The sequence below is a fragment of the Sipha flava genome, unplaced genomic scaffold (assembly GCF_003268045.1).
Source record: "Sipha flava isolate LNK unplaced genomic scaffold, YSA_version1 0_pilon_pilon, whole genome shotgun sequence".
NCBI classification, from domain to species: Eukaryota; Metazoa; Arthropoda; class Insecta; order Hemiptera; family Aphididae; genus Sipha; species Sipha flava.
Window position 1 is genome coordinate 7,700,308 of NW_020271713.1, and position 23,831 is coordinate 7,724,138.

The following is a 23,831-nucleotide window of genomic DNA, read 5'->3' on the forward strand; positions in this document are numbered from 1 at the left end:
TTAGATTTTTAAGCACCAATATTTTTTTTTTAAGAATCTGGTTTCCAAAATGGTTTTTTTGAATTTTTTTTCAAACTGTAGAATAAAATTTCAAATTTTTAAATTTGAGTTCTAGAAATCAAAAAAAATCTTTTAATGCATTTTTGTTGTAGCACAGTTACTAAACATTTATAAAAAAATAAAAAAAAATAAATAAAAAAAATAATGAATAAAAATAATAAACAGAACAAAAGTATTTTTGCATTTGTCGAATCATCCTAGGATACCCTATATAATAATATAGTATTTTGTTAACAATACGATTTACATCACGTATCGTGTAGCCTTGTATGATAAGGTGTGCAGTTTTTTTCATGCCCACTTGAAATCGGTCGTAAAATAAGTATAGGTAATAAAAGGATATGAAAATAATCCATTTAATCATTCGTACACTCCTACTGGATTAATTTGTTTTTTTTCATGGATTTCGGTGTCGATCTTTTTTAAATATTAAAACACTTTTAACATTGCTCATAATATAATACACAGAGTGATATTTTTTCTTAATTGCTTATTTCCACATCGTTTATATCGCAACCGATTATTTTTTTTTTTTCAAATTTCAAATTGTAGTCAATCAAAACCGATGGTTAATTATTTTTACATCATATGATCCGGCGAAGTTGTAGCAGTAGTAGTAAAAAACCAAGTAACGTCGATGCACCTGAACTCCTGCGTAGTAATTTTAACTTGATTATACATTATAGACCACCGGAGGATCGATATTGGATTTTCGAATAATCAGGAACTTTTAGAAAAATTATAAATAAAATACATTATTTTACCGTTTTATATTACGCAGTACGCAAAGTTTTGAAAACAAGTGCCTATCGTTTTTAAATGTTCGTACTACGAACTATACATTTTAAATAGAAATTTAAAGGTTCTTCTGTTATGTGTATATACACATTAAGATGAGCTAGTCTTCTGAAAAGTGATTTTATTTAATAAGTGTTCACTGATTATGCGTGATAATTGTATTCTCGTAAATAACCGTTTTCGTGATTTTAATAAGTAATGCATTTTAAGCGCTCACTGGTAAGTCAGTAATATGTATTCATTAAAAATGCAAAAAAAAAAAAAATCAAATACTCCAGCCAGTGAAAAACGCTAAATGACTTTCTAGATGTATTTTTCAAATAATGTTCGAATAAACAGACAGATATCTCCACGGATACTAATGTTTATTTATTTATTTTCTAAACGTTGTGTTTGTTGTAGCAATATAGTTTAGCGATATGTATGAGATCACGTTAAACATTCGTAATCGAATTCGTAACGACTGGCCCAGTTTTTGAATGTTCGGTTCCCGAAAAATCGCAACCGTGCACAGATTTTACACTAATGGACGTGGAAAAATACCAACGCGCCGTGATCGAATGTCTAATAAAAATCGGTTCATAAGTAACCGAAGGCAATGCAGGATTGGGTGAGCGGACGAAACAATTGGTCCAACTGTACGTCGTCGGACTGGTGACGTGTTTGGCGTTCTAAAGACATGCCACGAGGCCGCCCGAGCGGGTCACACCAGTGGCCTAGCTAGAAAAATATTTTTGGGGAGGGTTTTACATTTTCAACTCTCTCTCTCTCTCTCTCTCTCTCTCTCATGATCAAGTGCTAACTTTTTAATTTTGATAAGTCCATCAAACATAAGTCAAAATATAAAATTTGTTATTATATATAGTTTGTCGAAACCGTGAAAAAACGTTTGACGACGACATGATACAATATAACATTGCACGTACGTCTTAAAACGATCGTATACTATAATAACTTACTAGGTAGGAGGGGGGGGGTTATAACTCGTTAAGGCCATCCCCCCCCACCTGGCTACGCCGCTGGGTCGCACTGTCCGTCCGCGTACCGCGGCACCGCCAATCGTCGGACGACCGAATCGTTCGTCGCACACGCGATTCGCACGTCGGTTCGCGCGTGAAACGGACTCGATCCCGACTGCGGGTGGTCGCGACCGTCGCGTCCGTACTCGCGCAGAGTTCCGGTGGAACCGGTCAGTCGCCGGCGAGAGAACGCGGTCGCGCCGGGAACCGGGCACGAATACGAAACCTCGTGGCGCAGCCGACGCGCGTTTCCCGACCGGCTGGGCCAACCCCTTCGCCGTCGAAGAGGGCCGCGCGGCCGTCATGGCACCGTTGGGCATCGCCGACTACGTCGTGTTCGCGTTCACGTTGATCGCGTCCGCCTCGGTCGGCGTCTACTACCGGTTCACCGGCGGCAAACAGAAGACCACTCAGGTGCAGTGTTACGATCGTGTTGTAGATGGTTATATTCACGCGTTTATCGTTTCACATATACGTTTATAGGTTGTCTACATATTTTTACTTTACAGGCAAATATTCGGGCGTAGCCCGTTTCGTCCAAATTTTTTTTTTATTATAAAATTCTCGTTTGGCCCAGATCAGTTTGGATAAGTTTAAAATCAAGTTGACAAATTTTTATAAATATTGTGCAAGTTTGATTTCTTTAATAATATGCTTTTATAAGTATTGTGATGTATTTGAGTACATTTGGTTTACAATAATACGTTATTATAAGTGTTTTGGACTAAATTTTAAATGTTACCATTTTTGCGAACTCAAAAGCAACTTTTTGGAGAGTACACACAGTATCGCCTCCTCGTAGTTTTCTCTGGATAACGCTAAATGATACTCAAATATTACAATACTATATAATTTAAAATAAAAGTATACTACAACATAATATCATTTAAAATGATCATTGCCAACTTGATTTTAAATTTATCTAAATTAGTCAGAGCGAAACGGGAATCTTATAATAACAACATTTAAGCGAAACGGGTATCTGGATAAAACGGACAGGTTTATTTTTGGGCGAAATGGGTCCAGCCAATATATTCCACCAAGCTAAATAATTTTTAAATTGAGATAGATTTTTGATGTTGATAAAAATAATCAGAACATTTTTAGTTTTCGACGTTTTATTCCCTTTACCTCAAATGCTCTTATAAATAAAATAATAATAAGTCTTCAAATATAAATTATTACCGTGAAAAAAATATAACAATTTCTGTATATATATTTTTTTTTAAATATTCATGTTGATTTTGAAAATTAAGTTTTTAACTTTCGTTATTGGTCTATTGGTTCATCATACCGAATTTTATAACGATAGCTTGTGTTAAGTTAATAACTGATATACTACAGCTAAAGTCGGACCAACATAATCCAATAAAATAGATACTATAACAGACATAACGGTAAAATTTTATTAAATATTATATTTATATTAATATACATGTATATGTATGTATATTTGTATTTTATCTAGATTATTTATTTTTTATCTGTATTTTCGATAATTTTTTTTTGCTGTTATCTTTATCCAGATAATATTTTAGTTATCTGGTCCTAACCTTAACTACGGTACTCGCTCCGCGTAACACTGGCGAAGTATTGTTCATTGCTGTTCGCCTACGTTTCTCGTCCTGCACATAAACCACGTTCGCGATCTCCATTCGATCTTGTCCGAGGGGACAACGAAGATAATTTCAAATGATACGTGTATGTGGTGGCCATGGCCGTATCTAGAAATTTTTTTCGGGAGGGGTCCAAAACATTATATTGTAATTTTATTGAATTTAGATTTTGACTTTTGATATTTCGTTAAGAATAAGATAGAAAAAGATTTAATATTATTTTATTAAAATTAATATCACATTTTCATATGATATTATGATATAAAATTAAAAGCAGTCAATGATTAATTGGAGCTTAAATAATTTTTGAACAAAAATATTTATGTTGGTATTTAAAATAAATAATTTTTTTAAACATTCGTAAAATATTGAAGAAATTTCGGAGGGGATCCAGACACCTTGAACCCTCCCTCAGATACGGCCATGGTTGTGGCGGTTTCACAGGTCTCCGGAGCTTATACTGTGTATATATTGTTGTGTATATAATGCTGTGTTATGTATTTTTCGATTACATTTTAAGTGGTTTTAATTATTAACGAGTTGAATATTTTTGTGTCTTAACATATTAAAAGGTTACATAAAATGACATTTATCTGCGCCTCCTTAGAAAACATTCTAAAAACTGCCACTGCCCGTGTGGTCACGTCGTCTCTAGTGCAAACCGTCTTTGTCGAATATAGCATATTATTTATTTTTTTAAATTATATTGTTTTGAATTATATAGACTAGAGCGATTCAACTTGAGTAAACTATTAGTTTTATGAAATATACAGTACAATTTTAAATCTTTCTTCTTTCTGTTGTGGCACTAATTTTCAAATTTCTAATCTTTAAACAGAACAATTGTTGAGAATGTCAATACGTTAAACTCGTATTTATAATTAGTTGTCAATTATTTATGAACATTTAAAGTTTTGATACACAAATAATACAAAATGAAATTTTTTTTGGAAAATGTCTACGATTCTGTCCGTTATTCTGTAAATATTTTTAGTTAATTAAATATTACCATTCAAAAAATAAATTCAAGTTTATAAAATGCTGTCGATAAGAATTTTAAAAAATTGGTATATGTTATAATGTAATGATTTCAAATTGTTTATCAAACAATATTATTTTTCAAAATCTGCAGAAAAAAACAGATATTTAAATACTCGGAGCATGTCATTGTACAACCTATTATTTATTTAATTCAATGCACAGAAATTATGTATAATCGATAAAAGTGATTACATTTAAAATCATTGAGTATATAGAATTGGTATAATTAATATAAAATTAATCAGCGGAACCCAAATAAAAAAAATACCCATACAGCTTATGAAATAATATATTATAAAATAAGATTTAATCTAATTTTATAGTTACTTGTAACTTGTAAATTCATAATCGGTGATATTTGGGGATAACGGACTTCAATAATTGTCGATATTAATAATTTTTTTAAGCAATAAACAATTTTTATTATTATTTTATTATTATTATTATTATTATCATCATCCTTATTAAGTCTTTGCGTAGGCTAATAATTGCGCCACCTTAGGTGTTTGGTACCAAAAACATAGGTATTATTTGGAACGATACTATTATTATTATTAATATAAAATTGTTAATTTTTTTCCACTTTCTTCATTACCTTAGGAATACATGTTGGGCAACAAGAATCAAAAAGTTCTGCCGGTGGCGTTTTCTCTGATGGCAAGTTTCACGTCAGCCATTCTCATGTATGGTCTGAGTGCAGAGATATTTTACCACAGCACGCAGTTCTCCATCGTGGTCATCGGGTATACGCTCGCCATTCCCGTGGTTGGATACGTGTACTTGCCGGTGTTCTTTAAACTTGGCAACTTGTCGCTTTACGAGGTAAAACGAGCGACGACGAAAGGATCATATTTATCGTTAAATATGATAGGCAACTGGCTATGGCTTTCCGTTATTAAGAGGGAGAGGCTTTTAACAAAGACTTTTTTAGAATACAACTTCCATCGTATAAAATTAATATAAGCAAAATATAATTTTAAAAAAAATAAAATAAAATAAAATAATTATCCTAAAATTCTAAATTTTTTTTATTTTGCTTAAGGGCCTCGAAATTCCTAAATCAGGCCCTGAAGACGGAACACGATGGGCACCCGTGTTGACAGCATTTTCCTTGGGCGAGGCGGGTGATCTAATAAAACGTTATTGTCTTCACATGAAATAAGGATCACAGCTAGTTTGTGCACATTTTACAGTTTTCTATTTACAACCGGAAACGGGGTTGCATACGAAATAAGATATAAGAGATCATTCGATGGAATTCACCACGTGATAATACGATTTTGGAGGATTAGATTAGATTTCGATTAACCACTCATTTAGTTATTAATTATTCAACAAAAAACAACTAATGGAGCAGAAGCGTTGCATTGGAATTTTAACTATCAATTAAACAGCTATTTATATAGAAACTGCACTTAAATTAAAATTCCATAAAAAAGAACAATGTTCGTAACCATCGTCGAAAAGTCAAAATACGAACAACCAAGTACATGAAATATGCATAGACGAAAAATTTAAGTTCTGAAAGGGATCTACTAAAGTACTTGGAACTGAGAAACGGGTAACTGTTTTCGCGGTAAATCTTAAAAATAGACGCTTTCTATATAATTTTATATATTTCATTTTAAAACCAAAAAAGTGCAAAAAAACTCATTTTTAACTACATCCTTGAAGTTAAAATGTTCGCAGGTAAGTCTGATTCTGTAGGAATGGGAAGGGATATAAGTATACGTGTATAATTTGTGAGTAAACGAGTGTTATAAATTTGCGCAATTATATCATAATTTTGGTAGATGTGCGCAATTTAGTACCACACACAATGCATTTAACAGAACCTTTTACAGGAATAAATAATTTCTAATAAAATGTTCATATACTATTAAAGTTGCGAAAAAAAAATCGTTTATCCATAAAATCACCAATGCAATTAAAAGTGTTTTATTTAGATTGTTTCGAAATTATCGAGGATCATGATTTGCGGGCGGGTACGGATACATTTCGGGCCCAAGTCGTAGACCCAAACGATTACTCCTCCCCTAACCGGATGTAATCAACGCATAAGCTCGCTGTAGTATAATATTATAATATTATAACGATAACATTGTATTTCGTCTATGTTCCGCAGTATTTGGAAAAACGATTCGGCAGCGTAACACGAGTGGCGACGTCGTTAGCTTTCAGCGTACAAATGATATTGTACATGGCAATAGTGCTGTACGTTCCGGCACTAACTCTGGAAGCCGTGACCGGATTACCCCGGACCGTTTCCATTGTGCTCGTCGGTATGGTGTGCGTGTTCTACTCGACGATAGGAGGAATAAAAGCGGTTATCATCACGGATTTATTTCAAGTAATCGCGTAAAACGGTTTAATTTTTAATTTTTAATTTTCTTCATAACAGCACCGCGGTTCTCAAATTTATTTATTCACGACCCCCTTAAGACGTTAACACGAATAAAAAAATCCTGGATCCTTGAAAACTAGGAGTGCCAATTTTAAAACAATTATCATAAAAAACATTGAAACTCTATGGTCAATTGCATGCAAGGACGGATGGTTCATTTTATACTTGAAACCAATAATGCACTATTGCTTAGGGCGATTCTTAATGAAATAAGTCAAATAATGGATCGGTTTATATTTCCAGAGATGATTGATATGACCAAATTTTTTAACAATATATTATAGGTTTTAATTTAAGTATTAACTTTAAATCGATTATCTTTATTGCATATTATCAGGAAAAACATCATTAAAGTTATGAAATATCTATAAAATGCTATAAGTTATTTAATAGTATAATGTAATTGTGTGCTATCAAATATTCGAAACTAGGTTGATGTTTTCTGTAGTTTTTTCTCCGTTTTACTCAGTTATTATGAAAACTGCTAGACAGTTAAAAAATAGACTATCAAAAACCTAGTGTGATTGTATTGATCGGAGCAATCGTTCTGGTCAAATCGATGGTGGGTCGACATAATGTATATATCTTTAAAATACATGACGTAGGGATTTATTTATATTATCAACACTACCAATAAACTGTATTGGTTATTTTCAGATGGTACGGTCCAAATTATGTACAATCTATATATATATATATATAACAATTTAACAGATATATCTAAATTTCATTTGATTCAGATGTGTCCCCGAGGAACCCTTAGATCACTTTTATGGAACACAGTTGTTTGAGGATCGCTGTGCTGTAAGTTTTGAGTGCCAGTCGATTAGACGATTTTGATTAACACATTTCCGCGCTGTTTAGCAAACCGCAATCGACCGATCATTTTGTTGTTTTTTCGTGTTGGTTTGGTGTGAAATGAAAAAAAAACCTCACAAAAAGATAACGAAATCGAATTACAATATTGTTTTAGTCGCTACTCATGTATTCATCGATAATCGCGGTGATCGGAATAGCAGTGTACGAACAAGGCGGAGTATTGAACATTTGGAAAATTGCTGAAGAATATGGACGAATCGATTTTGGAAAGTAATATTAGAATTCTCGATCGATTAATATGCTTATTATGGAATATCAATTAGGATATTACGTGTTGTCACATACACCGGCTACGCCGATAATAATCATGAACGTCAATAAACGGTGGATTCCAGATAGATTTTGCTGGGGTTAAACATTTCAAATATAAATTGTTTTAGAATTATGAACATTATTGTTGTGATATCAGAAAATAATAGCAATTGATACAACGAACTAGTTAAAACGTAAAACGTCTTGCGGTTTGTATGGTGACAACGTTGTTTTGGGTACTTAGAGGTGAAATTCCATTAATGTTCGTTTCGCTTTATTCCTCTGGTCCGAATCAGAAACCGTACATCCAGTAAGATACATTACACACTCACTTGTAGATTGTGATTGAAACGAAAGTAAATTATATGGTTCATATTATATTTTTGTTTGCACGCATCGTTGTGATTTATCGTTTAGAAGAGGAAGTAATGAAAATAATTATTTTATAATAAAAACTAGTTCACGTGATGTTTATTATTTATTTCAGTTTTAATATTGATCCGACAGTGCGGCATAGTTGGTTTAGCATAATAATTGGGGGTACTTTCACTCATTTTTCTTTGTACGCTGTAAACCAGACACAAATGCAGAGATTATTAACGATGAAAGATTACAAAAGTGCCGTGGCGGCGTTATGGTGGAGCTTGCCCCTAATGGTGATGATAAGTCTTTTGACAAGTTTTTCAGGTCTGGCGATGTTTTCAAAATATTACGGATGCGATCCAATCAAGTAATTATTACTTTAATATTTTATGGACTCACTGCAGTTCGCTCATTGTTGCGTGCAGAAAAAATTTGTTTATATTTATTAATATCAAAGGGGGTTTCATTAAAATGGAAACGTGAAATTCACGATTGTAAAATTTAAAATTATTAAATATTATATATTCGTTAACGGATAAACATAATTCATCGCGGTACCGATAAAACTTTTTTCGATTCGTGAAATAGTTTTAACAGCATTTTCATACGCTCGTAACTATATAAATCAATGGCTCTCAACCTAGAAAGAGTGGGGGGGTGAAGGAGTGCTAATAAACGGTAAACTTTTTTCTAATGGTGTTGGTTAAACATTTATTATTCATATTTATATATATATATATATTAAATTCTAAGAACTGATGAGAAAAAACTGAAATACAGAAACTATTCTGAACAATGTATCATATATAAGCCTTGATTGTTTTCATACAGTACATTTAGATCTTCGATCCATAAATTTATAAAACAAACTTCTGAATATGGAATGTAATATCTAACAGCTAAGATCATAAGCATTTGATCATCTTTAGTAGTTTTTAAACTTATTACTTTTATAATATTATTAAAATTCATTATGTTACAGTCATACTCTATAATATTATAATGCCACCAGGAACTAAAACTTAGAAAATTTGTCGTTCCTTAGAAGGTATAAACAGCTTACGAAGACCGTAACCCTCATTATGAAACCTTGGAATACAATAAGCCCGGGGTATATGATATTCCTAGAACACCTGTTTGTACAAACGGATATGTACTCGAGGGTATAAATAATCTAGGAAAAACATTTCGTTCCAGCCAATAACGTGTTTAACAGTGATTTATTCGGCTAATTTCCTTTTTCCAAAAACGTGTACTTTGAAGTACTTATACTAAAAATTTATTTATTTTTTTTATTTTCAATATAAAAAGTTTTTTTAAAAAAAAAATACGGTATGTAATAAATACGATAATTACAGAATATATTAATACCAGTGGACTAATTCTTATTTGTGAAAAATAAATATATTTTCTACAAGAATGAACTAATACAAGGGGTACGATTTCTCCTGGTTATTTATACTTCCATGTACATATTCGACAAGACGGATATCTCAAGATTATCATAACCCCCTGGCGTATCGTATTTCTAGGCTTATATTACGGGAAGTATAATATTACTAGGATATTTGGGGTAATATATATCCATGGACTTTAGTCCTAGGAATATCATACTGTAGTGGAGGGGTATGAAAATCTGTGGGTTGATTCACCTGTTACAAAAATGTTTATTTCACTTTTCCGTATGATGGCAGCTAAAGGACGGATGAGAATCACCAGTATATATGGTAGACCGAGGATTCTAATCAAACAAAACGTTACGCTTTTTGTTTAAATACACACACATATATATATATATAATAATTATAGGTGAATAATTCATATTATGTGCACGCAACATATTGTTTGTTAATAAAATGCACGTGTTTGTAATAAACTAATGATTTCCGAAGATCCGGGCGTATATCGAGTGGAGATCAGTTGATGCCGTTGTACGCGATGGATACAATGGGTTCCATACCCGGATTGACCGGACTGTTCGTGGCCGGAATATTCTCGTCGGCGTTGAGTTCTGTGTCCCCTATACTCAATTCCCTGGCAGCCATCACGGTGGAAGACTACATTAAGGTAAATCGAATCATGCGAACTATGCGCCATAAAAATTTAATTATTATTATTAAGATTATCACGCTCGAAAGTGAATTTTTGTGTCGTTCTTTATCTCATGTACAGCCGTTTAAAGCGCGGGAAATGTCCGATGAGTACCGAGTCGGTTGCATGAAGATCATGGTGCTCACGTACGGCAGCGTTTGCATCGTGTTAGCGTTCCTGGCGAAATATTTCGGTTCGGTGTACCAAGGCGCGCTGACCATATTCGGAGTGATCGGAGGACCTGTTTCCGCGGTTTTCACACTGGGAGTGCTCGTCCCTTTCGTCAACCAAAACGTAATCCTATTCGCGACAGGGTTGCGATGCGTTTCGACTTAGCGCGAAAAAAAAATGTTTATCATTTTTTTTTCATTCTCTACCAGGGCGCGGTCACCGGTCTGCTACTAGGTTTGGCGTTCACATCCGTCCTCGGTTTCGGTGGACCCAAACCACCGATCGAAAACCTACCTACGTCCACGGAAGCATGCACCGTGGTCACCAATCGTTCATCTTCTAACGCATCAGGTCTACCGTTGGGGTAATGAAGTACTACGTCGCGTGTCTAAAATAATTTATGTCCAGCGCGTTGTTTGGTGAAACGACTACGTGGTAGAAATAATTTACAAAAGTCTTTTTAAATGTTTTTTTTTTTTTTTATTTTAATTTTTCTCCTCTTAACTTCTGCTTATTTTCTTTTAAAATGAAATTCCAACGATTTCATGTCAAGTGAGCAGAAATAAAGCTGAAAATTTAAGCGACACGACCACACACATTATAATAATATTGCATATATATATTATACTGTTTATTTACAGTTTCTAACACCCCGACAAAAAGGCTAACGGGTAGAGCTGTTTTTAATGATTAGATTTCACAACGTGTAATTTAATAATTACTCGTAAAACACCAAAAAATACATTTAGAATACAATGAAGTATTAGTTGGGAATATTGTTGGTTGAACCAATATTTATTATTGTATTTTTTAAATAAAAGTGGTTTTTATTACATATATACATCTAAAATAAGATATTCCAGAACACGTTTAAAAGGTGCTACGAAAGGATTATTCATTGAATTAAAATTTTTGAAATTTTTAAAAAAAGTTTTACTTAGAAGGTCTGGAGATCATTTACCGTTCATTTATTTATGAATAAAAGCTATATTGTTATACTACAGCCTAGAATTCAATGATTCTAAACCGAATTCTAAGCTATGTTGTCCAAGAAGACATTCACCGAATTTGTATACCATCAACTTTAGTTACTAAATTCTTTAAATGTTGTCAATTTAATTATTTTGTTCAGGATTTCAAATCATCGATTAAATTATGTACTGTACTATTATTATGAGTATTATTATTTTATTATTTTATTTATTTTGTTGTTATTATGCTTTTATTGTGCAGAGATTTTCATCACGACGATTACATGTATTTGTACCGAATCAGTTACATGTACTACATAGTTTTGGGATTTTTAGTCACGCTCGTAGTGGCGTTGATTGTGAGCGCATTATTTCGCGGGAAGAATCGAGATTTAAATCCGGATCTATTCACTCCGTTTGTTGCAAGACGATTGAAAAGACGCGAAAATGAATATAATCAAAGCCAATAGTGTTAGTGCTTATAATATTAATATCTTAATCAGATAATGTTTAAAAAAAAATATCGTTTTGTAGTGATAACAGCCAATATCGATGGAACATTATACGCCACCGGGGAATTCATTTACGTTCGATCCTATAGCGCTTTCCACGTTTTATTACAAATGTGCGTTCAAATAAAATACGATTATTTATATGTACATTAGAAAAGTTTTTAACAAGCTGAGTAATTGGATTGTGTTATTTTTGTTTATCATTTTTTATAGTTCAAACGAACCAATTATACTTATTTATGTTCTTCCGGCAAATATTAGCTGAGTTATTTTTCGATTCTAAAAACCATTTTTCTTTACTAAATAAAGTTTTTTTTTTCTTAGTTTATCATTAATTATTATTATTATATAAAAGTATACATTTCATTATTTTACTATTTATTGTACTTAAAACAATGCACTTTGCAAGTTCATATAAAAATCTTTACTTTATTATTCAAGTAGAACTAATTCATATTGGTGATATGCTAATAAAGCTGTACATTATCCTTTTAAACTAATTACTTTTATATTTTACCAAACATGTATTAGTTTATTCAAGATCTGATTTTGTTTTTTTTTTTACCACTAGACAAACAAATGTATTCCAACGCACATTTACCTGATTATCTATTATCTGAACATTACTATGAATTAAATACAAATCTACTTTCATTATATTATATAAATAAAATAATGCTGATAATCAATTTCAAATTTCAAAATTTACACAAAAAAAAAATTATATATACATAGCGATTTCTTTGTTTAGTTCGTTGAGACTTTGAGACTTTAATTTGAATTCCAATTTAGTTACTTCCAAATAACTAATCAATTTAAGAGCTTTAATTGAAAAAAATCGGATTATCAGTAGTTAATATTGAAATTCATTGACATATAAATAAAAAGATTTATTGTTTAATTTTTTTATCAAATACGAGTTCATTAATTAATCGATGATTCGTGCATATATAGAAGATATTTAACTTAAAATAATTAAATAAAATAAATTTAATAAACAAATCACTTATAATATTTAATACTTAATAAAATTACACTATAATGTCAATAATTTACAATCAAACGCCGAATAAAAACACATCATTACGTTATAATTATAAATGACCAACTAATACAATATTAGAAAATGGGTTTTTGAAGTAAAAAAATTCGAAAGTGTCTTACCCATTAAAATGCACATAAGTTAAGAAAAGGGCATATTACGGAAATAATCTTTAAAGAAAAAAGGGATAAAAACAGAAACAGTGTGCTGAGTTTAATTTCAGAAATAATATAAAATAAAAATAAATAAAATAGAGGGTATTAATCTAATTAGATTATTTAGATTAGTTAGAGCTTCCGTAGAAATATAACTTTCCGTAAGCGATCACACTAACCGAAAAGATTTAACATGTGTCAAATGAGTATTATTGGTGAGGAAAAACTGAAATTTTCAAAAAGATTATACAAAATAATTTAAGTTAAAATACCATTGCTTATCTCTTCATAAACAAAAATAACTCTTACAAGCCCTCCGAATGCCGAAAAAAATATTATTCGTATATTTTATTCATTTACTTTCACGAAAAAAAAGTGTAAAAAGATAATTACAACTAAGTTAGAAAACATTCACTTGCTGTATATTTTATGAATATTTTAAATACCATCTTATATTATAGGACAAACAAAATTAAAATATTTATTTTTGGTTAATACTGTTTAAAAATATAAGATAATTTCATAAAGTTCAAGAACTTCTTTCTTTCTTTTTTTTATTATTTGTCAAATTATAAACGATTCGAAAGAAAATATAAAATACTATAAATTTTATTTTAATACGTTGGTCCAACGGGTGACCATTTTTATATATATAAGATTAGTAATTAATAATTATAAACTTTATGAATAGCAAAAATTAGATTTAAAATGTAATTTATATTACATGAATAATTATTCAATTTTAATAAGGGTAACGCCTTTAATTAGTAAAGTATGTACTAATCCAATTATACATATATATATTTATGAATAAAACTATAAAATAACCCGAAAACTGGTAAGACAATTATCCTGTACACACTATAATGTTAATGGTTCTTAAAGAAGAAAAAATATATTTTGAACAAAAATGAAATGCATAATTATGTGCAATTAATTGTATACCTATTTTAAATATATGTTTAGTGCCTAAAAATTAGAAAAGCGATGTAATGTTCGATTAAAGCAAAGACTAAATTGTATTTTGGAACCAATATAACTGTCGTTATATTATATCAGCTAAGGTTGAAAATCATCTTGAAATATTAAAAATCAATACCTATGTTATAATGTTTTAGACCTAAAATATATGATTGCTAGCTGTCTGTATTATCAAATGTGGAACAATTGTATTATACAACTATGATAGTTATGGCAAATATTCATTGGGTCACAAATTGAATAATAAAAAATCCTAGCTTTTTTTGTAGATGTGTTTGAAACGCAACTAGTATGCAACCGAAGAATACAGGTACCGGGTGGATTAGTACACACTTATTTTCATTTGAATACTAAACTATCTTATACGTTTTTTTAATATGGTTAAAATTCAGTATCAGTTTATGATATATTTACAGCGAGAAGAATAACAGAAATAAATGAAACCAACACTAGCTATGATAACATGTTTATTGTGGTTGCATAGACGGGGTTGCGAACATGATTATACTACTAATCGTGTGGTTTTACGTGTTTGTATTGTATACCACGGTAAATTACATTTAAAATTATACGTGTGAAATTATTATTGATTATATGCCTCACACTGAAACGATCATCGAAATATAAATTGATGTGAAATAGTTTAGATAAAAAAAAAAAAATAAAAATATTAATTAAATAAATTGTGAAACAAATAGTTTTCTGGTTGGAAAAACATAATGAAAACATAACATATGTATATGTGTATGCATTTCAATAACATTTTAAGTTTTAGTTTGAAATGTGAAATATAAGTCTCGTGCTCTTTCCGAGTTCAACCCCCAGGATCAAAAAAAAAAAAAAAAATTATTTTATTATTGATGACGTGTAATATATTTGTAGTTTCATTATTACGTTTTAAATTTAAAATATACAACTATACAAATATTACGATAATTAAATAATTATATTGATAGGTGTTTGAAAAGTTTTGTTAACTATGCTGTTTTTATATTCCAATAGCTATTAATTTACTGTAATGTAAAAGTAAACTGTAAATTGGTAAAAAACTTGTATAAAATAATATCTATTTATAGCAGTTATTAATCTTATTTATCTGTGCAACGAAAAAAAAAAGATTATTTTTGTTAAATCCTCTCCAGAGCAAGATTGAATGTACGCCACTGATAAATGATATACGTTTTGTAAAAATTGTAGGTACCTAAAGCAATGATTTTTAGCTTTATATAAAAATTACGTAATGTGATAATTTTTGCCTTGCACGCAGCATAAATACGTAAGTATAAAACTAATTATGAGTGAAAACCATTTATTAAGATGATCTAAATTTTAACACGAAAGGGTAATTTCCTGTTGAATTCTCAGTTAGTGCTAAAAGTAATGTAACAAAATCACAGTCCGTATTTGATATTAAATTCATTGAAAAGTTTCGTTATAACCGTTTTATATTTCTTAGAGCCATTCCGAAAAAACAATTTCCAAGGCACGAGTAAAAAAAAGTAAAAATATATATAATGATTAGGTACTAGATGAAAATGAGTTTTAAAAAATTATATTATTTTGAACCCAACGTTATGTTTTATAAATATAAATGAGCATTTAGTTATTACAATTTTATTGTAGCTGACATTTTGCATATTTTATCGTTAAATCATGCGAATTAAACGCATAAATAATAGAATTTATCACACTCATAATTGAATATTCTAATTTATGTATTCATTTTTTGCATAATTCAAAAAAAATGAAGGTTAGGTATGTTTTTTTAAGGGCTTAAGTTCTATAAAAAGGTTAGTAATTAAATATTTTCTCATCTGAAAACGCTTAGTTGTTTCTTTTTGTAAATTCCAAGTGTTCAAGCTCACAAAAGTTGTCTTCTTAATGTACATTTAATTGTTTATATATACGTTAAAATTCTGTTTTCTTTTTTTCTGGCAGTATTGATAAGATATGGGAATATTTACAACGAAATTAGATCGTGTTTCCAAAAAGAAAAAAAATTTAATTTAATAAAAATGTATCGATTTGTTGATAAAATGATTGTATAATTAATAATTAATAATGTAATAATAAAACACATAATAAAAAATGGGAGCTAGATCAAAAACTATAAAGAAGCATATTTTAAAAAACATTATAGCCTTATACAATAGCACGTTTCAATATTTTTGCAAGTATCTAATCCTGTAATTTATTTAATGTTGGTATGGAAATAGGACTGTAGGACCCTTAAAAGTTAATAAATACTGACTATACCGTTCAAATACTAAACGAAATATTTCCGAGTCGATGATTACACAATGTATCAATAGTTAAGAAAATAAATTTATAAATGAAAAAAAAAATACATAAATAAAAGTTTCACATTAACAGCCGATTTCGTTTGTAAAATAAAATCGCATTAATAAATTATAATATGGTACGCTATCAATCATGTACATGTCCCCAGCCCCCTCACCAAAAATATTTTAAAAAATTATTTTGCAGATAATTTGTTCATCATTTGTTTCACAATAGTTTTTATATAATAACAAAAACTATGAGTAGGGGCTGAATTCATATGTCTACAGCCTCCACTAGTCTAAATAATTTGAATGTCTCATTTTTTTTTTACCATCGTTTTGTTTGACATTTATTTGAATTTGTTTGACAATTTTCAAAACCCTCACTTTATCCCCACTCCCATTATAAGCGAAAAATCTTTTATTAAATTATATTTGTTTAACAACTAGTCCCACGAGTAGCACGAGTTGAAAATACTCAATTAAAGATTCAGAATTAACAACTAGTATTTACTAATTCGATTATGAAGATTCAAAATGGTATTCCTTCCACTTTCCTTAGTTCTATGAAAATCATTCGATATTCATTTCGAGATCAAGAATTGATTGTTTTTAAAATAAACGAGATATAATTCGAAATAATTTCTCGGGAATATAATTGAATTATTATTTTGATAATTGAGATATATCAATTTTATATTTACGCCCATAAGTATATTATGCCAATGGACAGTGCAATTATATTCGTAAACTTGCCGTGTTCTTGTTAAAAATTAAAAATATGGAATCAAAATATTTTATACATTTGATGAGTTATTGGACAAAAAATATAAACGTAAATTTTAGTTTGTTATTTTATCAGTTTTAATTGTATCTATAAAATTAATATAAATTAATTGAAGTTAGAATTTAATTTATAATATATATAATATACATAATAATATAAGAAACAATGCAATATTATCAATATTTTTTCAGTAGTTTAAACTATTTATTTAAAATGAAGTTCAATAATTTTCTAACAAAAATATAATTAACAATAATTGGAATTATTTAGCTAAATTAATCAGTTATTACGGCATATATATATATATATTACATAAAATACTAATATTTCAAGTAAAAATGTATATAAATAGCCAAGAGTTGAATAAAAGTTGAAATCTCTCTGTACATTTTATTCACGCACCGCTACCGATTACATACGAATATTAATATTATGGTTTATGGTTTATGATGTGTCATAATACATACAGACTATACTTCCACATCTTATATTAATATATTGACCAATTTAGATATATATTATACATTTAAATTACTTACCAAAATTATGATATGTATTTTATAAAACGTGAAAATGAAAGAACAACACTTTTTTTTATTATTCATATAATGGGATAGAGATTATAGTACAGATAATAAAAACTGTGAAAAAAATTGATGGTAAAAAAAAAAAAAAAGTTTAATATTCAAAAAGTGGGGGCTAGAGAAATGGAAAATCAGGTTTTCACTTATAACGGGAGTGGGGTTAAAGTGAGAGTTTTGAAAATTGTCAAACAAATTCAAACAAATGTCAAACAAAACTATAGTAAAAAAAAAAATGAGACATTCAAATGATTTAGACTAGTGAGGGCTGTAGACATATGTCCCCAGCCACTACTCATAATTTTTGGTATTGCATAAAAACTATTGTCAAACAAATTCGGATATTTATCAAACAAATTCAAATAAATGACTAACAAATTATCTGCAAAATAATTTTCTAGAATATCTTTAGTAAGAGGGCTGGGGACATGCACGTGCTATAAATCAAATAACATTAATATACATATATAATTCACTTCCTGGGCAGTTCATTACTTTGTGTGTTCCACCAAGGGTGAATGTATATTTTAATGTTTAAATGACGATAAAAAGGCAAGCCAATGTGGAAAAGTTGATCGGACATCAGACATCACTGTCTCTTTTATAATGATATGCATTGAATCGTAAAAAATTAGTCGATGGTCTCTATTGCGATATGAAAATACGGGCGACATTCTTTCCGGACATTTATGCGGCTCTAAATCTGGTGTTAAAGAGTTAATACTTTAAACGTGACTACCGCCGGCTTTGAAAGACAATAACTACAGACGTAAAACAATTTTCATATTATTTTTATTAATTAAAGTAGACAATACTGAATGATAATAATTCGACTTTTATTAAAATTATTTTTTCAAGGTTCGTCTCAATTATAATTTTATTTGCATAAATCGATCAAAATTAAGTTTTTATATTACTTTAATTAATAAACAATAAAAATATTTATATACACAATTTTGAAGCATTTTGGTATTCTTTAAAGTTATTTTTGGCCACAAGAAATAAAAAATAAATATATTTAATAATGTGTAAAAATAAAATGCACTGCGTTAATAATAACTGTCACTACATTTCAAAAGTTTTTAAATTATAACAACCTCTAATATTTAAAGTGTAGGTTAGGTTATGTTAAACGTATAATGAATAAATTACGAATATCATAAACCGATTAAGAAAGTAGTTCGAAATAGTTTATGTGATGCAATTAAATTAAGTACAAGAAAGATAACAATGTATTTTATCAAGTAGATACTATTTAATTTTAAAGATGCAATGGAAATATTATAATACCAGTTGATTGATTGCTCAGTTTATTTTTATGTATATGTATTAATGATAAATTTAATGTATGTTATCTTTAAAATATTTTTAACATTCGAAGACGAATTTTGATAACAACGATCGACTCAGTTTGGGCTCAATATGCAAATCAGGGGAGTTCTCAAAACACTGAACTTTAGATTACAATATTTAATTGATAAAAATTATTGTTTTTTCTTGAAACATACATTCCGAGGCAGTAAAATCTAAAACTAATTGTACAAAATACCTTTAGTTCATAAATTAAAAATTTTAAATAAATTGTAGGCACTGCAATCATTTCAAAGAAATAGTGTGAATATTCTGTTTGAAAATGTTCAACCGAAAACATGCTGGAGAATCCTTTATAATTAAATCATTGCGATATTTATCATTTAGATTCAAAAAATTATGATTTTGAGAAAATAACATTTTTCTGATATTATGAGTTCAACTAATGAAAATATATTGTGTATCTCAGACCTCTATAAATAACATGAAAATTTAAATTTTCACTTGTTAAGTATTATTTTGATTAAATTTTGTTGCAATTAAATTTGATTCGTTACAAGTCGATTACTTATTTTTATTTGCCTATGATCGGAGAATCTTTTCGGTGGAAATTGTGTACATAATCATAGAAAAAAAACACATACATCATTGTAAAACCAATACAAGTATATTAGGTACCCATTTCTTTCAGAATGTAATATAAATTCAGTTAGTCAGCATTTCTCAAAAAAAGAAATGCTCTACGGTTTTCTATTTTATTTTCCAGTATGATTTCCAACCTCCGAAAAATATATACTAAATGGTTCCATTGGTTATAAATTTGGTCATTGAAATTAAAACAACGCACAGTTTTCTAAATGATCATACGAATTAAAACTTTTAAACGATAGCATTCATATATATGAACTTTCATATACTACGGAAAAAATGTTGATCCGAGAAAAACTTATAATTGTACACATGATTTTTTCTCGCTACACAGTATAGCGAATTCCCGTGTTTCAACTTATGTTCCCAGCAAAACTTTTTCGTTAGCAATTTGATAAAATCGATATTGTACCTGTGGTACATTTAAGTGATCCAAATAAATATTTTATTTTTATTTTTTTTACAGGAATGTAATTTGTCTATATAGGTACACATAGCAATAAAAATAAACTACAATACAAAACGTGGTATGCAAAATTATAGGTGGGTAGTCAGGTGCCTACTGCGCTTAACTTAAATTCGTTTTTTTTCTCATACTTGGAGGGAACAGTTTATTTGATTCGCTAACAACAGTATTGTTTTAATGTATTTGATATTTGATTATTTGAATTCCTCAGTCCTTCTAGATTTTATCGCAGAAGTGCTTATCGTGCAGCAGTATTTGTTCTCTTGACATTTCATATTGTCGTATACGCATTGAGCACTTCGCGAGAACTAAAGATGGAATCGTTACTATACCTCACCCTTTTCAATAAGTATTGTTCGCCCACATCTATCTAACCCCTCCATGGGTATTTATATTTGGTAACGAGTCGAAGAACGGTCTTTAGCTCAAGTACCACGGATAAGTTGAACGATCGGCCGGGGTGGAGACGTCGCATTTTTTACGGAAAACTCCGCCATACGTAATGTATGAGACGTGTTTTAATTATGATCACACCCTGTAGTGATGTATCAGATTATATTATTAGTATGACCCACGGTGTACCACCATGATAACACACAGTTATCAATTTTTAAGAAGTGTCCATCGAGGATTTTCACTTTTCCACAAAAATCGACTTAACCGTTTACCACCAGTATAATAATATATATTTTCATTTTCCGCCACAGCAAATTTCAGTTTTTAAATTTTGGTAACCCCTTTACTAAAAAAACAAATATGTGAAGCGATTGATAATCAGCAATGAATTTAAGATATCTTAAACATTTAAATTAACATAAATAATAATAATATTTTTAGAGGTACATGAGCACATTATTGTTAAAGCAAATCATAATATATTTTCATGTACTTAACATTATAAAGATACATTGAACATAAAAAATCAAAATTAAATTAAAAATTTCGTTAAATATAACCATAGTGCAAGATACAAATGATTTTATTTAACATTAATTACAATTATCGGAGAACGGAGTGTTTCTAATATTGAGATATGTTCTTTTTCACCAAAATAATAAATATAAAAATTCAAATAATAATTTGCCAATAAATTGACTGTATAATAGTAAATACATAAATCGATATAAATTAAATAAGTAGCTTAAATGGCACAATAAATAAATAATCGAACACAACTAATTGTATTACAATATATAATAGTAAAACCGTTGGCCTACACGGCACACACTAAATACGATATGAATAATAAATAAATGCTCTAACTTAGGTCCGTCCACTTTACTAAACTAATACAACTAACAACCACAATATGTGGTCGATCGATACTCACGTACAACTCTGACACTCGAGGTGTGCCCTAGCCTGTAATTAATAAAACTAATACAATAAAAAGCACAAGCAGACCTCGCACACGCACATTCGTATGTCGACAGTTGTTGACAAAGAACTCACAAGTCACGCCGTAGCACAATAGAAAACGACGATGAAAAACCACGTTATTCACAAATGCCGCCGGGAAGTGACCAATCTGGAACAATGTAAACTGAAGTAAAAGAGTAACTTAAAGTTACTGAACGCCATTTACCAGACGGCAGACAAAGTAGAACACAGAGAAAAGCGTGGTTTTGAAGAAGATGGCTGTAAACCGGAATGAGAATGAAATTCAAGAAAACTAATATTGATGTGTATATATCGACGAATACGAACAGAAAGAGCGACGACATGCCGACAAAATTTGCCACGAAAGCTAAGGTCGCATAATACCATTATTACGATAAAAATGTTTCAGTTCCACTGCACTAAAACCTAAAACAAAGGTACTTATAAGTTTGCTTACTTAGTAATAAGTTTACTTACTAAGGTTGTGTCTTCGAGAAAATTACCTTTAAAACTTTACATACAGCATGACCGATAGAAATTGAAAACACGGAATAACGAGCGTTTACGCGTAATGATAGCAGCGCGATTACAAAGCTGGTGGTTAATCGCACGTGGGGGTACACGTCCACGCCAACCATAACTGCAGCCATACAATGTACCGCTATGCATCACACTCGAATTGTAATACAAAACGAATAACACAGATAAAAACACGAAATTAGAAACTAAATACATGGCTCAAACAACAGTTTAGTATGAATTTATAGTTGTATGCTATAGATTTGAGGTACATATATCGGCATACTTCTTCCCTTTTATATTGATTGATTAAACATTGGTTTCTGTTTAATCGTTTTAAAATTTGATGTTTATGCATTTTTGGTTCACCAACGCTTCTTAATCTATAATATACATCCGTCTGCACTTTTTCGTTTAAAAAAAATTTACCCATTATAAAATATATGGTGAGTGTCGATAAAAAGTATTTTTAAAATGTGTATGAAAGGACTCACAAGCATTGGTCGTTCTTATAAGTTTTGAAAATGCAACTGCCCATAGTTTTGGAGGATAATAACAATCTTCAATTATATATGTTTCTACAAAGTAATCAATACATTTTGGAAGTCTATCATCAACCGGACACTAGCTAATAAAGTCATCGGCAAAACAATCACTTACGTCTTCCGGATTGAGTTAAATATATTATATATATTATATATATATTATTTGTATAATATTTATATTACATAATATTATATACCTAAATATATTATGTAATCATTTGCCAATTTTTTTTATTTTGTAACACCGAGATTGAGTTGAATGAAACCGACACTATATAATAAAAGTTAGCGTCCACATTTCAGAAACTGCATTAAGTAATTGCTTATTGCATGGAAAATATACGAGTAGATACATGATTTTGTGTATTTAATTGACAATAAGCAAAATGCTAGTGGAACGTAATGACCATTCAAATATCCATGAATTAAAAAAATTGAAATAAAACGAGCAAAACAATTGAAAGTTTCATCCATATAAATAATATACATATAAATAGCTTAAACTGTAGATAAAAATCTAATAATTGTTTCATACGAAAATATTATATTTTATTTTTCGTTATTTATCAATAAAAAGTTTTCATTTTGTTTAGTTTTCACGTCAATTAAAATAAATACATCATAGGTTTTAGCTGTATTAGCATTCATTTAGGCATAATTTTACGTATTTTTTCATATATATTTTTTCTAAATCTATTTACCTATATCGGAAATGGTAATATCTGATGGATTACTATTTTGTGCGATTTCGGTAAGAATAATTTTCTATTCATCTTATACTTACATTATCAATAGCATTTCTTTTACATTCTGTATTTACCATTTGTTTCTCTAATGCATGAATATTCATTATGATTGTGTTGTGGTAAATTTGTATTATTTTCATTAACAATATAGTTTTTATTTGTATAACAGTTTTTACATCGCCAACATATAAGCTCTTTATTATACGGACTA

General features: G+C 29.7%; 2 protein-coding genes across 2 annotated transcripts in view; one reads left to right on the forward strand and one right to left on the reverse strand.

Annotated features, from left to right (window-relative positions):
• LOC112679270 (ALK tyrosine kinase receptor-like) overlaps window positions 1-23,831 on the reverse strand; it is a 411,089-nt gene that overhangs the window by 89,673 nt on the left and 297,585 nt on the right. The gene's annotated exons all lie outside the window — the stretch shown is intronic.
• LOC112679262 (putative sodium-dependent multivitamin transporter) lies at window positions 1,908-12,354 on the forward strand. The gene is made up of 10 exons (XM_025549003.1): window positions 1,908-2,291; window positions 5,135-5,356; window positions 6,660-6,884; window positions 7,912-8,027; window positions 8,557-8,799; window positions 10,325-10,499; window positions 10,605-10,817; window positions 10,904-11,058; window positions 11,928-12,136; window positions 12,200-12,354. The coding sequence occupies exons 1-9, from the start codon at window positions 2,181-2,183 to the stop codon at window positions 12,133-12,135; spliced, it is 1,668 nt and encodes a 555-aa protein (XP_025404788.1). The 5' UTR covers window positions 1,908-2,180; the 3' UTR covers window position 12,136; window positions 12,200-12,354.

Excerpts from the sequence above, each read along its gene's own strand:
- LOC112679262 (XM_025549003.1), top strand. The coding sequence starts at position 2,181 with ATGGCACCGTTGGGCATCGCCGACTACGTCGTGTTCGCGTTCACGTTG. Across the intron at positions 5,357-6,659 it reads GCAACTTGTCGCTTTACGAG|TATTTGGAAAAACGATTCGG; the intron begins GTAAAACGAGCG and ends TATGTTCCGCAG. Across the intron at positions 10,500-10,604 it reads CGGTGGAAGACTACATTAAG|CCGTTTAAAGCGCGGGAAAT; the intron begins GTAAATCGAATC and ends TCTCATGTACAG.